Source organism: Asterias amurensis, chromosome 1 (assembly GCF_032118995.1).
Source record: "Asterias amurensis chromosome 1, ASM3211899v1".
NCBI lineage: Eukaryota > Metazoa > Echinodermata > Asteroidea > Forcipulatida > Asteriidae > Asterias > Asterias amurensis.
Window position 1 is genome coordinate 33,211,058 of NC_092648.1, and position 17,172 is coordinate 33,228,229.

Below are 17,172 nucleotides of genomic sequence, written 5' to 3' on the forward strand. Positions count from 1 at the left end.
TTTGCATATATATACATATCGGTCTTTTTAATCGATTGCTCCATGAAATAACGATGAAAAACGTAGAATGATAGCAAGACAAGATCTCATAAAGAGCATGATCTACCCAGCAAGTACCAACACATGGTGTTACGCGAGCAAAATATACGGTGAAAAACGACCTACACAAAACTAAGACCGATAGAACATACAGAGGGAGGTTTTAACACAGTTTGACACTGAACACTATTGGTTAATACTCAAAATAATACAATGTATAGTACTTGGTAATGGGCTATGGAGAAATGTTGATAGTATTAAACACTGTGATAAACGGCTCCCTCTGGTCATAACGTAGTTTTTGAGAAAGAAGTAATTTCTATCTCAAATTATAAAGACTTCAGACGTGAAATCTTTTTAGTCATCTATATAAGCACACAAATTTGTGCTGCAGTTTTAAAGGCAGTGGACACTGTTGGTAATTGTCAAAGACTAGCCTTCACAGTTGGTGTATCTCAACATATGCATAAAATAACAAACATGTGAAAATTTGAGCTCAATCGGTCATCGAACTTGCGAGATAATAATGAAAGAAAAATAACCCTTGTCACACGGAGTTGTGTGCGTTTAGATGGTTAATTTCGAGATCTCAAGTTCTAAACTTGAGGTCTCGAAATCAAATTCGTGGAAAATTACTTCTTTCTCGAAAACTATGGCACTTCAGAGGGAGCCGATTCACACAATGTTTTATACCATCAACCTCTCCCCATTACTCGTCACCAAAAAAGGTTTTATGGCAATAATTATTTTGAGTAATTACCAATAGTGTCCACTGCCTTTAATGACCAATTAATTGAGTAAAAAAAGTCACAGGTTTGTTAGAAATATGCATATGCTGTGGTGAGAATACTGGTATTTGCTACTCTTGTTTGTTGTTTCATTGTCCACACTATACCTGCCCCGTAAAGGTAATCTGTCAGAAGAGACGAGCAGCGTGACTTCTACAAAAAGTGGCCCGGCCTCGTTCATTTACACATGTACGCAAATCAAAATCAATTGAATTTATTTAAGTTGAAAGCTTGTATCTAGTTTCTCGAAGGCTGCGATCCGTGACTTGCGACCTTGCTAACGTTGGGCTTATTTTAATACCACCTCATGCATGAGGAACATGTATTGATACTAGGGCCGATTTCACAAATCAATAGATGGATTGCACTAAGCGTCATCATCCGCCATATTTGATTTATAAACAATGCAAAAGTGCACACGTGTATACGTGCTACGCACAGCTCATTGATCTCCATTATACTGACTGGATAGGACATTGCGCTATGCTGCGTGCATAAACACGCGGCCGAACAATGGCGGCGCAATTCCTTCAACCGGGTAAATTAATAGACCTTTTCGCAAATACTGGGGCGCGCGCGTAAAGCTTGAAATTAGGTGCATAGACCTTTTCGCAAATACTGGGGCGCGCGCGTAAAGCTTGGAATTAGGTGCATTGTGGTCTAGCTGATTACAAATTTGATTCATATATATCCCACAATGCACCTCATTCAACAGTCTGCGCTTGCGCATTGGTATTTGCGATAAGGTCTATTGTGGTCTAGCTGGTAGCAAAATTTGATTCGTATCTATCCCACAATGCACCTCATTCAACAGTCTGCGCTTGCGCATTGGTATTTGCGATAAGGTCTATGTGCACTTGGTCGGGTTTGAGCCTTGATCTCCATTATACTGACTGGATAGGACATCGCGTCTAAACGCAGGCCGCGCGCGTATTTTTTCAAACGGGTGAAGACCGTTCGTCACACGAAATGCGCTGTACACTTTTAAACGGAGTTGCTGCAAGCAGAGAGAAGTTTTCGTCCTTTTAATTGTCATTTGGGGATAAATACAATTGGAATCGGATCAAACAAACTAAAAATGCTGATGGTGAAGTCGTGCGCGGCTGTCAATCACTGGAGGAGGGAAAACTGAGTCGGCAAAGGGATTGTCTTTCCATAAGTAGGTAGGCCTTTGCATTTTTTTAGCGATTCATATTATTATTATTATATCTAACGTTACAAATATAAGCCGGAAATTTAAACTATCTTTCATAAAATAATTATTATAGACCAAGTATTTGTTATTTTTACCGAGCAATACTATTTTTGTTTTCGCTCCGTTACAGATGGTTGTCTGGAATCGACGAGGACGGGAAGCCCGGATTTCAAGTTTGTCATAGCATCAATAATTAAAAGGTTCGGGAAAGCGACAAGTATATGCGAATTATGTACAGACGATACAAGTTCGTTGAGAGGATCAGTCATCTCGGAAATAGCCGACTTCGTTATTTGTGACCAAAATAAAAATATTTATTTCTGGCGGAACTGCAGTAAAACGGTTTGTAAAAAAATTGTAGGAGCGACTCTTGTTTTGTCTTTATATGGTTTATTGTCATTTTCTCAATGAACTGAGAATTAAAAAAAAACATGTACCTGAATCCCAATACAGTTTCTCGGCCGAGTGTTTGTTTAGAAATTTAAATATCATTATCATAATACTAATAGGGCATTTGATAGAAACAAATGTAAAGTTAGTTTGCTTTATTGCATTTCACTCAGAAACTTTTTCATACTTCAAACTATCGATCGTCATGTTTTCCCCACATTTCTATTCTCAATTTACAACTTCAACTGACAGACTCAAACCCGGCCAAGTGCACATTAATTTACCCGTTTGAAGGAATTGCGCAGCCATTGTTGGGCCGCGTGTTTATGCACGCAGCATAGCGCAATGTCCTATCCAGTCAGTATAATGGAGATCAATGGGTTTGAGTCTGTCAGTTGAAGTTGTAAATTGAGAATAGAAATGGGGGGGGGGGGGGGGGAACATGATGATCGATAGTTTGAAGTATGAAAAAGTTTCTGATTGAAATGCAAATAAAGCAAACTAATAATACTTTACTTTTTTGTCTATCAAATGCCCTATAGTATTATGATAATGACATTTAAATTTCTAAACAAAAACTCGGACGAGAAACTGTATTTGGATTCAAGTACATGTTTTTTTTTAATTCTCAGTTCATTGAGAAAATGACAATAAACCATATAAAGACAAAACAAGAGTCGCTCATACAATAAAAATTCAAGTAGGCCGATGCAAACTAAGACTAGAGTGAGAACTACTCGCTAAAATCGAGAGAAAAGAACAAGAAAGATAAAAACAAAATGCAATGTGATAATTGAGAGTTGCCTCCATTAACAAATTTCAACTTTTTATTGTTAAGCTTCTATTCATCATGTTAATTGACAATCCCAACAGCAAAACTTCCATAACCGTTTTACTGTTCCGCCAGAAATAAATACTTTTATTTTGGTCACAAATAACGAAGCCGGCTATTTCCGAGATGACTGATCCTCTCAACGAACTTGTATCGTCTGTACCGTCTTAAATGCTACATAATTCGCATACTTGTCGCTTTCCCGAACCTTTTAATTATTGATGCTATCCTATAACGAACATCTGTTGAAATCCGGGCTTCCCGTCCTCGTCGATTCCAGACAACCATCTGTAATGGAGCGAAAACAAAAATAGTATTGCTCGGTAAAAATAAATACTTGGTCTATAATAATTATTTTTATGAAAGATAGTTTAAATTTCCTGCCTAATATTTGTAACGTTAGATATAATAATAATAATATGAATCACTAAAAAAATGCAAAGGCCTACTTACTTATGGAAAGACACTCCCTTTGCCGACTCAGTTTTCCCTCCTCCGGTGATTGACAGCCGCGCACACCTTCACCATCAGCATTTTTAGCTTGTTTGATCCGATTCCAATTGTATTAATCCCCAAATGACAATTAAAAGGACGAAAACTTCTCTCTGCTTGCAGCAACTCCGTTTAAAAGTGTACAACGCATTTCGTGTGACGAACGGTCTTCACCCGTTTAAAAAAGTACGCGCGCGGCCTGCGTTTGGACGCGATGTCCTATCCAGTCAGTATAATGGAGATCAATGGCACAGCTCTTAGCCAATGATGAGCCTCGCACGTCCCGTACGCGTGCACGTTTTATCAAACATGGCGGACGATGACGCTTAGTGCAATCCGTCAATAAAATTCATCACAAGTGTCATCGGTCGTGACACTTATGTCCTTGAGCAAGATACTTCACTATAATTTGCTTCTCTTCACCCAGGGGTAAATGGGTACCTGCGAGGGTAGAGGTTGATATTGTGAATGAAAAAGCCTTTGGAGCAATATAAACTGTTGCCCAGGTTGTATACTCTCCCAAGGGAGCTGAGAAACATTTTAAAAAATGGATGTTATTGGCCCTATGACCAGGGCACTAATATAAAGCGCATTGATGCGGTTATTGTGAAATGCGCTATATAAGAATTGTTATATTGTCAGTATAGTGATTTGTATTGTAACATCACACTTTACTTTGAAACTGCGATTGATTTGCAGTTAAAGGAACCCGTTGCCTTGGATCGGTCGAGTTGGTCTTTGAAAAGCGTGTGTTATAAAATGCATATGGGTAGAAAGATACTGTAAAAGTAGAATATAAGGATCCACACAAACATGCCTCAAAATTGCACGGTTTTCCTTTTACCTCGTCGACTAACACGGTCGGCCATTTATGGGAGTCAACTTTTTGACTCCCATAAATTGTCGACCGTGTTAGTTCGCACGGTAAAAGGAAAACCACGTAATTTTGAGGCAAATTTGTGTGGATCATTGTATTCTACTTATAAAACATTATTCCAATCATATGCATTTTATGAAAAAACGGTTGCAAACGCTTTTTTTAGACCAACTCGTCTGATCCAAGGCAACGTGTTTCTTTAAATCAATCTTAGCTTTTTGTGAAACCTGTCCCAGGTATGATCATTGTACCTTCAGATGGCAACTTATTACCCCCTCCCCCTTCCCATGTGGAGTGATCATATGAACCCAACTTGTGTCTTGAATTTACTTATTTCCAAAGAGAACACTACTTTTCTCTTCAAACATCGGTCCGAGTTTCATTAATTTCGTAGATAGACCAAAAGAATGGAACACTTTTCAAAATCACGGATACTCCGACTAGCTGCTCAAATGTTATGTTTTCTCAACAAGTAAATTGTAATTGATTTCATGTAACTGTCTTTAGCGCCTTTAAACAATTTCTGTCTATTTTGGCGCTACAAAATGTTTTCTGATTGATTGATTGATTGTATGATTGATTGGTTGATTGATTGATTGATTGATTGATTGATTGATTGATTGATGGCTGCACAACGAGAAAGATCTCTTTTGGAATGCAGCAAAAGAAAGGTTACACAAACACAACATTTTTAGTAAAGTTAACTTACATTGAATTTTTATTATACACTTTAAACAAACAAAAGCAATATCATCTAAAAACAGAAAGACAAAAAAAAAGTGTTTGAGAGAATTAACGGTAGGGACATTGTTTGTTTTTTGCCAAAGTCATGCTGATTTAACAGCAAACATATCTAAAAGAAAGATACAATTTAAGTCCCTCTAGGTTGTTCTACAAACAAATGCAGTTTCTACTTCTTGAGAAAACAACAAACTCACAGAATACAAATATCGTTTTGTTGGGCTGAGGCTTGGTTCCTTTTAAGTCGTATGTTTGCACGTTTTAATACAAAGATTCTTGCTTCCAAAGTTGTGGAAAATTAAACATAAAATAGTTTTGTTTACCCTAAATATTCATTAAAAAACACAAAATCATTAAACTAATAATTTAAAAGGAGTATCTTAATTCATCAAAAGATATATCAGTCAGCTTAATATGGACCCTAAAACCACTGTAACATTTACTGCTCCATCCAGTTAAATATTTCCACAATACATTTTTGTTTAAATGTCCCGGCCAATGGTCTAGCACGTCGGACTCAATTTCTGATGCCTAAGTTTTGTTATCTGGGTGTGGGTTCGAATCCCAGTCGTGACACACATGTCCTTTGCAAAACACTGTTATTGCTTATCTTCACCAACAAGTAAACGGTTGAGTGCAGAGGAAGTTCGTGTGATTGATTTAGCTTGATGGCTTTACATCAAAGGCAGTGGACACTATTGGTAATTGTCAAAGACTAGCCTTCACAGTTGGTGTATCTCAACAAAAGCATAAAATAACAAACCTGTGGAAATTTGAGCTCAATCGGTCATCGAACTTGCGAGATAATGATGGAGAGAAAAAAAACCTTGTCACACAAAGTTCTGTGCGTTTAGATGGTTGATTTCGAGACCTCAAGTTCTAAATCTGAGGTCTTGAAATCAAATTTGTGGAAAATTACTTCTTTCTCGAAAACTATGGCACTTCATAGGGAGCCGTTTCTCACAATGTTTTATATCATCAAACTCTCCCCATTACTCGTCACCAAGAAAGGTTTTATGCTAATAATTATTTTGAGCAATTACCAATAGTGTCCACTGCCTTTAAAGTATATCACAAACAAGCATTATTGTTTAAATAGGTCTAGTATTGTATCAACCAATCAATTTTTTAGAGGTTCACCCAAATATAATTATGTATTTTTTCATTATCTTCTTTTAAGGACTGTTAGTCTAAGTGTGCTTTCTTTAAAATTTTGTCTCAGACTGCCTGATTTTTAATATTGTATTTTTCTACTTTTGTAAATTGCATGTAATTCAGCCTTTGGCTGCAATGTGTTTTTTAACAATAAACCAATTAATAAAAGATAAAAAAAGATGTTAAATTTGTATCGGGGATACAAAATATTAATTTGGGTTTTACCCTAACACTGATGTGTGCTAGTACTGTGTATGCAGTATGCTTTCCACGAGTTCTTTGAACAAAATAACAGGCATTACTCTGGTGGAAAAAATAACAGGCAAACTAGGTGGTCTTGTTAGTAAGACACTACTCTAGAGTTGCAAAGTGGTTCCAATCCCACCCAAGTAATATGCCTATGATTTTTTTCACAGAACTTCGGAAAGTATACAGTGTTAACACATATCGATGTCAGGGTAAAAACCAAAATTAAAAAAAAAACATTATGGTACAGAAAATGTTCTCTGTATTAGCAAGGGCTGTTTAAAAAAAAAAACGATTATGCATAACAATTAGACCATCTCACATATCTACAAAATTCTTTGCATTATTAAATCAAGTGCAGCTTCAAGGTTCCTCTTCGTCTTGTAACCTCTTGATCTCCAGATGTTCTTCAAATCAACTTTCCTTCAAAAAAAACAACAACAAAAATTTGTCTATTATGCAGTCTCTTTTAATGACACTGGACACTATTGGTAATTGTCAAAGACCAGTCTTCTCACTTGGTGTATCTCAACATAGGCATTTTAATAACAAACCTGTGAAAATTTGAGCTAAATTGGTCGTCAAAGTTGCAAGATAATGATGGAAGAAAAAACACCCTTGTCACACGAAGTTGTGTGCATTCTGATGCTTGATTTCGAGACCTCAAAATCTAATTCGGAGGTCTCAATACATTACTTCAGAGGGAGCCATTTCTCACAATGTTTTATACTATCATTCTCTCCCAATTACTCGTTACCGAGTAAGGTTTTATGCTACTAATTTTTTTGAGTAATTACCAATAGTGTCCACTGCCTTTAAATCAAGTAATAAACCAAAAAGGAAAGATGTGGCTGGGTAAATTTTCATTCATTTATTGGGGTGAAGAAAGACAAATTGACAAACAAGGAATTTGAATACTGTAACCTTCGTATCAACATACCAGCGCTGTACCAACTGAGCGATCAAGCCTTTAAATGGCAGGCTTGGGCTTTTCTTATTAATTTGTCAATATCTTTGTTCAGGGGGTGTCAGTCAGAAGCCATACAAAGTTGTCATAATCTTCAGATTTTTCAAAATGGTGGCCATTACTTGCCGTACAATCCATATTTTTTTCAAAGGAGAAATCTGCAATGGTCCTATAACAATACATCGTTTCCATGACACACACTGACTGTGCACCAAATTCCAAGCTTGTATCATCAAAGGCACAATCTCATCACCTACTGGCCGTACTATATCAGATCATACCAAAAATTAAACTTTGACCTTAAGTTTATATGACCATAACTATTATCAAACTTTCCCTCCTCTTTGGGGGGAACAGGTAACATAAATTGCTACTTACAAAGCAGTCAAGTTATTTTCTCATCTCCTGCTTGACTTGACTCGAATCTTCAGCTTCCTTTTTTTTCTTTGCAGCATTCTTGGTTTTCTTCGCTACTTTCAAAGTCTGATGTTCTTTTAAGTACTGCAAACAATCATGTACAAGTACAATTTTTGGGAGTATGTTGGCTTGCACAGGCTCAGGGCAACGATGTATTTACACAACAAAAACATTTCTTGAGAGTTTAAGAGTCAGGTTAGTACAAAATGTTCATTACAAGCACTGGTTAAGCGTCGATCATCTTCAGGGATGCACAACTGACAACAATATAAAATTCTCCCAAAATTGCTTTTGGGCCCTTATTCCAACTAAGTGCACCACTAGACATACTACATTTAAAAATTACAATGGTTTTGACACAATGCGGACTATCTATCTCTCCCTAATGATAGCTTCACTTCTTCCAAGAAAACTTAAAGGCTCAAGAAAACTTTCAGAAAATCCTGGAATCAGCAAAGACTGTGAGAAATCACACGCCTGTCTTATATTTACCTTTGAAAGCTGGCTAAGACCTGACATCTTCTCACTGTTACTCTTCCTTTTGCTTGACTTCCTCTTGTGTTTCTTTAAGGTGAAATTAAGCAAAAACGATAGCAGTAGTTAATGAGTTGTTTGACACAAGACTTACTTAACAGATTTATGTGCTGTATCGTCAGCCAGAACTTTCCCACCCCCCAAAAAAACCAACAAACTCTGATAACTGATAGTTTAAATATACTTTGTGTTTTGTCCTATCTTGATAGAAAAACAAAAAACAAATACGGATGACAGTCTATTCAGTTTCTCTCAGCACAGAATTTTGCCCTTAGGCTCTTCAATTTACCTTCTTATTTCTTGCTAATTTTGTTCACATGGAAAGATGACACTATTGCTGTTACATCATGATACAACTAAAATAAAGTTTGATATTAACTTTGTGAATGTTTTCAGTATATAATTATTCCCTTTGCATCTCCACTTTTCTTTAAGTTTCCTTATTTCTTGCTTTTGTTAGTTCCCCAAAATAAGAGATGCTTCTTGGATGAATGTTGGAAATGCCGGGGGTGTTTAATTATACTTAAAATTATTTTATTATTACCTTGTGTCTTCTCTTTGATGTGGATGCCTTTCTCTTTTTCTTCTTGTGTCTTTTTCTCTCTATGGAAAGAAGTTTAATACATGTTTAGAAAAACCTCCTGAATTTATTTTTTCAGTTGAACAAAGTCCAATTGCTTACGTGTTCAGGCCTTGCAGCTTTTTGTAAAGTAGCCTTCCTCCAAGAAACTTTGAGTAGCCCAGATTTCAAACATGTATTGTTATAAATGTGTCTTTATGATGTATTCAAGGCAGTGGACACAGTTGGTAATTACTCAATATAATTATTAGCATAAAACCTTTCATAAATAAGGAGAAATTGATAGTATAAAACATTGTGAGAAACAGCTCCCTCTGAAGTAATGCAGTTTTTGAGAAAGAAGTAGTATTCCACGAGTTTGATTTCGAGACCTCGGATTTAGAATTTGAGGTCTTGAAATCAAGCATCTGAAAGCACACAACTTAGTGTGACAAGGGTGTTTTTTCTTTCATTATCATCTCGCAACTTCAACGACCGATTGAGCTCAAGTTTTAACAGGTTTGTTATTTTAAACATATGTTGAGATACACCAGCTGTGAAGGCTAGTCTTTGACAATTACCAATAGTGTTTTCTGTCTTTAATAGTAGCAATCACAATTCACAACCAGCTTAATGTTCGAATGAAGTTACATTCACACACTCAAAAATAAACTAACATGCTTTTAGACATAATGAGCATTTTCAAAAAAGATTTCTCCATCTATTACATCCATGCGGTACCTGCTGCTAAATACAGAATTCAAACTGCCTTTAGCTTCCGGGCAATATCGGTAGTCTAGTTAGCAAGATACTGCTCTAGAATTGCAAAGGTCGTTGGTTCTAATCCCTCCCGAGTAATAGGCCTGTGATTTTTGTCACAGAGCTCTGGAAAGTACCGAGTTTACAGTGCTAACACACACCGGTGTATATGGGTGAAACCAAAATTAACATTTTCAAACAATTAGACCAGGATACATAAGTTACCTCTGCTCTAAAGTTGCAAAGGTCAAGGGTTCGATTCCAACCCAAGTAATAAGCCAGTGATATTTTTACCTCTGCTTGATGAGCTTTCTGATTCCGATGAATCACTCGAGGAGGAAAATGAGGAAGAGGATGAACTGGTGTACGATCGATGTCGTTTGTGCTTCTTTCGATGTCTACTCCTACCTCGACTCCGTGATGACGAACTGCTACTGCTGCTGGATCTATTTCTGTGACGTTTATGCCCGTGACGCTTGTTAGACCTCCCTCCTGCAGGAACAACATTAATAACATTGGACATAATTGGTAATTGTCCAAACCAGTTTTCTCACTCGGTGTATCTCAACATATGCACAAAATAACAAACCAGTAAAAATTTGAGCTTCGTTGGTCGCCGAAGTTGCAAGATCATAATAAAAAGAAAAATAAAGCTTTCTTTAACTGCACTCTTACTTACGTTTTGTATCTGACTGTTCATCCTTCTGTCTCTTTCGAGACCGATTGGCTAACCGGGTCAGGTTGCGTGGATTGGGTAGCGATGCATAAGGGATATTATCAACGTTGCAAATCAGTACTTCATCAACGATTTGGCGGGCAGGTTGAAATACCCGGGCTTGGGCCTTCTGTTTGACCTGTGACCTGATTTGTGCCGAGATATGTTCCCCTGGAAGACCAGGGTGGCAGTGGTCCCGACTCCCCTGCACAAACTTGTCACCAAACTGCTTTACTGTTGTCCCACAAAACATGCGGGTGTTCCGAACGGAACATCTGGGGAGAGTTTACAAAACAACAATTTCTCAACTGATGATTAAATAAACAAGACCTTGGAATTTGTGCTTTAAAGAAGAAACTTTTTAAAAGTTTGTTTGTACTGTTTGTGTGCTTGTTCCTTGATGGGGTTAACAATGGCACATCAATCATTTTTTCTAATAACTCTTATTTTGCACTCGCATCAGAAAAAATGTTGAGCAACTTTCTGCTATAAACCAGCTACAAACTTACAGTTCACTTGACCACAAGCCCACAACCAGTGATTTTAGTGTTGGGCCAGTGAACTCCAAGGGAATTACTCTAATACACTGCTGGACCACAGGCACAAGGGCAGTAATTTGCTGTGGAAGGCCAGTAACTCAGGACAGGATGACACAACTATACCTCTCTGCATAATTTAATCTTCAATAAAAATTTAATGTTTCAATTCTGTTGGGTGTTTACATTTACTGGCTCTGATAATACTTGCTCCACTTATTATATAAAGAATATTATTGCTGCTCACCTCCATGTGATAGTGCCGTCCTTGTTATTGGTGTGCTTAGTGTAAGAGTATCCTCTGGAGTCGACAAGCTTGGGCTGCTGGCGCTGAGACGACCCGACAATAACAATAAAGGTTTCTTGGTCAGCGACTTCTTGATCTCCCACATCGGTCTTAGACTCCTGTGGGATGAGGTCAGTGTTGTCTTCCACAGTTTGACCTTCCTCTCTTACGATGGTCTCGACAGTGTCGAACAGTGTAGTTTCGTGACCAATTTCAACTATCTCAATACTGGACGTAGTGCCTAGATGTTCAACTGTGGGTTCGTGTTCATGTTTCTGCTCTATTGTGGATGGTGTGTTTATTGCATCTGTGGATTTGTCTATCTGTTCCACTGTTGCTTCGTCAGTCGTGTCCATCAGCTCAACTGTGATTGTGTCTTTCTGCTCAACATTGGGTGTTTGTTTCTGCTCTACCGTGGTTGGTGTGTCTATATGTATTACCTCAACTGTGGATGTTTCTATCTGCTCCTCTACTGTTCTGTCTACTAGACCAGCTACTGGTGTGCTGTTTACATCTATGAACTCATCCGCTGGTGTGTCTGTAAGCTCAACTATAGCCGTGTCCGTTACCCCATCTTTGGACATGTCTTTAAGCTCAGCAGTGGTTTGTGTGTTTGTAGACCCTAGCTCAACCGTGGATGTTTCTATCGATTCAATTGTAACCATCAGCTCAGCTGTGGGTAAACTAGTAGGTAGTATCTCAACTGTGGGTAAGTCTTTCTTTTTTACTGAAGATAGAACTAATTGTTCAACAGCGAAGGAGTCGGTTGCAGCATCTGGGATTCCTGGTACAGGAGCATCCGGGATTCCTGGTACAGGAGAGGTTGTTTTGGTATGGTAGGTACTATCCATGGTAGATTTGACTACAGTTGCTGAAATAAAAAAATAAACACCAATTGAATTTAAACCAGCAGGTCATCTAAAAATTACTCATTAATTAGGTTTATGTACCAAAATTAATTTATTTGTTATATTTTTTATTTCGATTAAAGCCATTGGACCCTTTCGGTAAACAGTGTTGTCCAAGGCCCACACTTTGTGTACCACAACTTCTATATCAAAAAACAAACCTGTGAAAATTTAGGCTCAATCGGTCATCGGAGTCGGGAGAAAACAATGGAAAACCCCACCCTTGTTTCCGCGCGTTTCGCCGTGTCATGACATGTGTTAAAAATAAATCCGTAATTCTCGTTAACGAGAATTTATATTGTTTTGCTGTTTTCTCAAAAAGTAAAGCATTTCATGGAATAATATTTCAAGAGAAGTCTTTCACCATTGTCTTTTGTAAACCCTGTAAGTTATTTGTAAATCTGTGAACTTTTATTTTTTTTTCTGAACCGAAAGGGTCCAATGGCTTTAAAGACAATGGACACTATTGGTAATTGTCAAAGACCAGTCTTCTCTCTTGGTGTATCTCAATATATGCATAAAAATAACAAACCTGTGAAAATTTGAGCTCAATCGGTCGTCAAAGATGCGAGATGTTAATGAAAGAAAAAACACCATGGTCGCACCATGGTCACACGAAGTTGTGTGCTTTCAGATGCTTGATTTCGAGACCTCAAATTCTAAATCTGAGGTCTCAAAATCAAATCCGTGGAAAAATACTTCTTTCTAGAAAACTACATCACTTCAGAGGGAGTCGTTTCTCACAATGCTTTATACTATCAACCTCTCCCCATTACTCGTCACCAAGAAAGGTTTTAGTTAGGATAATAATTATTTTGAGTAACTGGCCAATATTATCTACTGCCTTTAAAGTCTCAAACCAAAGACAACAACAATTCGGCTACCTCAGGCTATCCTTTTACTTTTAGGCTGAACAAAACAAGCATTTTTACTTAAACATTTCCTTCTGACAAGCATGTTATACTTAGTAAGAATTCCTTCAAGTTCCTTGCTTCAAACAAATTGTGAAAGTTTAATGAAGAAGGTGCCTATATTTAGAATGAAACCGTTCTGTGTCAGCTAAGTTGATCCATACAGTGTATGGATCAACATAGCTGACACAAGCTACTACGCAGTACTACCACCTTTCAAAATGAAATTGCTTACATGTTATTGTTAGTTAATTAAATTAGTCTTGAAACTATTTTTTATATTAATAATACTAATAAGTAATAGGCCTATAATAATATGATTATATATATATAACTTGAGTATAACTAATAAATTAAAGGAATCAGCAGGTAATGAATCATCCATGGGATATCCATGGCATTATTAATTATGGAATTATCACTGGTAAAATATCAACTGTTCAATATAAACTTCAACAAGCACAACATGCACGGAACTAAGAAGCCTGTATAAAATCATGAAGGTCGACTTGGCACAGAACAACGTTGTAATCCCGTCAGAATTTAGGTCGACTTATCTTACTTAGTGTATTTTTAGTCTTCAAATGATGCTCCCATCTTTACCCAGTCGTATGTGTGGTTATAACACATGTTTAATCGACAAAATAATGAGATTTAACTTACAAGGTTTTTCGGTTTCACCCTCCATTTCGTTGTTTTTACTCCAATATGGATGGACGCTTTTTCATAAACGAACGAGTTGGTCATGGTGCATTTTACACACAACACCACATCATACGCACAGCAAACAAGGTTCTTTCTTTTCGGCCTGTTGGTTAGGACGCCCTCTATTTTCGACGCAATCAATTTTGTCTCCTTCAAAAAGTTTGCAATAATGTTCGACCGATTCCCCCCCCCCCCCCCCCCCTGATCTTCCAACGAAAGCACGTATCGTCGTATTGTCATCGCTATCTCTTTTGTTTTAGGGATTCAAATGTTTACTTTGTGAAAGCATTTATTTTAAAGGATTTGGGTACTTTTTCAAAATGTCCATAGATTTACATTAAACTTACAGGGTTTGAAGATAATGATAGTGGAGCTTCCCTTCAAATATTACGTGCTGTAGTTTTTGAGAAATGAGTAAAACAATGTAATCATGCAGGGGCGTCAATCCATCTTGAAAGGTGGGGGACATAACATTTAAAGCGTGGGGTCCGGGGCCCGCTTTAGGGCCCCGGGAATTTTTTAGTCCGTAGATGCTCTCTGGTGCATTCTAGGGAGTCTGAGGGGTGATGTTCCCCCCTCTCAGATGTTGGAATTTAATGCCTATTTCAAGCTATGATGCACCTATTTTTGCTATCATGGTTATTGTACCTAAAAAACAACTCAATTATAGCTTCGTAATATCCATGTTTCTGCATTATAATGCTCAGACGGCAGTTCGTCCCTGGTGGGTATTAAAGATGGAGCCTGCTATAAAGCGGAACGCGAAGCCTATTACGGTCTCTAGATGCTCTGAGGTGCATGCAATCTTAGGTCAATAAGAGGCATACAGAATGGCACAGAACATTTGTAAAATGTGAGCAGCAGTAGAACCTTTTGAGTTAACAGCATCTTTAAGTTCGGATCTAATAAACCAAGTTTTAAGGGAAAAATCTGTCGAAGAGTGAGTACACGAGTGCGCAACCTTTACGGCATGGGTCCGGGCCCACTTAAAGGAACACGTTGCCTTGGATCGGTCGAGTTGGTCTTTGAAAAGCGTTTGTAACCGTTTTTTATAAAATGCGAATGGGTAGAAAGATGTTGTAAAAGTAGAATACAATGATCCACACAAACATGCCTCGAAATTGCGTGGTTTTCCTTTTACCTCGTCGACTAACACGTCGGCCATTTATGGGGGTCAAAATTTTGACTCCCATAATTGGCCGACCATGTTAGTTCGCATAGTAGAAGGAAAACCACGCAATTTCGAGGCAAACTTGTGTGGATCATTGTATTCTACTTTTAAAACATCTTTCCAACCATATGCATTTTATAAAAAACGGTTACAAACGCTTTTGTTTTGACCAACTCGTCCGATCCAAGGCAACGTGTTCCTTTAAGGGCCCGGAAAAGGTTTGCATTCTAGATGTGCTCTGTGGTGCAATCTTAGGCCAATAAGAGGCTTACAGAATGGAACAGAAATGTGAGCAGCAGTAGAATCTTTTTGGTTAGCAGCATGTTCAGGTGTTGATCTTTGACACGAATTTTAGGGGGGCAAATCTGCCAAAGAGTGAGCACGCAAATGTGAAACCTTTACGGCATGGGTCCGGGCCCGCTCAAGGGCCCGGGAAAATTTTGTATTTTTAGATGCTCTGTGGTGCAATCTTTGCCCCATTTATTAGCGGCCAAATGGCAAACGAAACAGAACAATGAGCTGTTGGAGTATTGTGTTCCAGTGCTCCACAGTTCCACAGTGCAAAACATGAGTTTCATGATAAAGGTGGTCAAAAGACACGGGGAATAGTTGATACTGTGTCCCCCACCCTTCGAAAATGGGGTGGGGGTTCACGTTCCTTCCACTCTTTCAGGGGGGAGGTGCAAATCTGTCAACGATGGACCATGCGTGTGGGAAGCCTTTACGTTGTGAGGTGCGGGCCCGATTAAGGGCCCGGGGAAATTTTGCATTTTAGATGCTCTGTGATGCAATCTAGGGCCAATTTTGAGGGGAGACATTTGATATAGTGTCCCCACCCTTTAAAAAATTGTGTAATCCTTTGCCCACAGGATTAATGCCCATATAGGGACACCGGGTTTCGTCTTACACAGTGCAAAACTTGGGCTTCATGATAAAGGTGGTCAAAAAGGTGGGGGGGACATTTGATATTGTGTCCCCCCACCCTCCAAAAGGTGGGGGGACATGTCCCCCTGTGTCCCGTCCCCCCCCCTGATTGACGCCCATGTAATCATGAGACCAACATTATTTTCATGACATTGTTTTACTCATTACCCAGCACTTCAGCACGTATAATATTTTCAGGGAAGCTTTCTACTATCATTATCTTCGAACTGTGTAAAGTTTAGTGTAAATCTGTGGACATTGTGTTTTTTGTCCTACAAAAAGTATGAAAAGAGAGAAGGGGGAGGGCGGGGGTTGCAGCCGCTGAGAATGCAGGGCCCAATTTCATAGCGCTGCTTAGCAGCAGATTTTGTGCTTACTGTGCAATTTCTGTTTCATTGCGCTACTAACCGTAAGCACACGAAAGGGCATGCTAACCTTCCGGTGCTTACCGCACGAAGATAAATGACGTCACAATGCAAATCCACAGTAAACACGCAATAATTATGACCGCCCAATTTTTCTGCTAATCCTGTGAATTTGTCTGCTTCTTCTACTTCTACTTCTACTTCGCTACTCGGCAAAGTCTCATGATGGGATATCACGCCAAGATTACGCACGCGTTTGACCGATGAAGCAACTAGGGTAGATTAAGAGTGGATTTGAACTGGGAGAGCGGGGCAGTGACAACAGGCACTGGAAGATTGTTCCATGCCGGGGTAATTCTTGGGAAAAAGGAGTTTTTGTAGATGTTGGTATAGTAAGCACGCAAATTAGCTCATATTAACCGGACCCTGTTCATTTGAGTTATTGTTTCCCGAATGCATACTGCATGCTTCCTCCCCCCCCCTCCTCTCTCCCCCCCCCCCTCTTATACACCAATTCAGGCGCGCAGTGTTGAGCACCGTGCGCCATTGCTGAGGTGTACATGTGCTTAGTTTTGTGCACAGAGACATGAGGAAATCATGTTCCTTTTCACTCTTTATGGACATGAAATGTTTTCCTCAACGACTATCACATTTTCCTTA

General features: G+C 38.5%; 1 protein-coding gene across 1 annotated transcript; it reads right to left on the reverse strand.

The window, feature by feature from the left end:
* Positions 1–6,389: 6,389 nt before the first annotated feature.
* LOC139937490 (uncharacterized) lies at positions 6,390–14,147 on the reverse strand. Its single transcript, XM_071932648.1, has 8 exons — positions 14,011–14,147; positions 11,490–12,399; positions 10,671–10,981; positions 10,286–10,483; positions 9,218–9,276; positions 8,632–8,703; positions 8,101–8,223; positions 6,390–7,178 (listed from the first exon to the last, which is right to left on the reverse strand). Exons 1-7 carry the CDS (start codon positions 14,033–14,035, stop codon positions 8,113–8,115), a joined length of 1,686 nt encoding a protein of 561 aa, XP_071788749.1. The 5' UTR covers positions 14,036–14,147; the 3' UTR covers positions 6,390–7,178; positions 8,101–8,112.
* Between the last annotated feature and the right edge of the window lie 3,025 nt (positions 14,148–17,172).

Excerpts from the sequence above, each read along its gene's own strand:
- LOC139937490 (XM_071932648.1), bottom strand. The coding sequence starts at position 14,035 with ATGGAGGGTGAAACCGAAAAACCTT. Across the intron at positions 10,484-10,670 it reads TGAACAGTCAGATACAAAAC|GAGGGAGGTCTAACAAGCGT; the intron begins GTAAGTAAGAGT and ends TTGTTCCTGCAG. Across the intron at positions 8,704-9,217 it reads CATCAAAGAGAAGACACAAG|AAACACAAGAGGAAGTCAAG; the intron begins GTAATAATAAAA and ends TTCACCTTAAAG.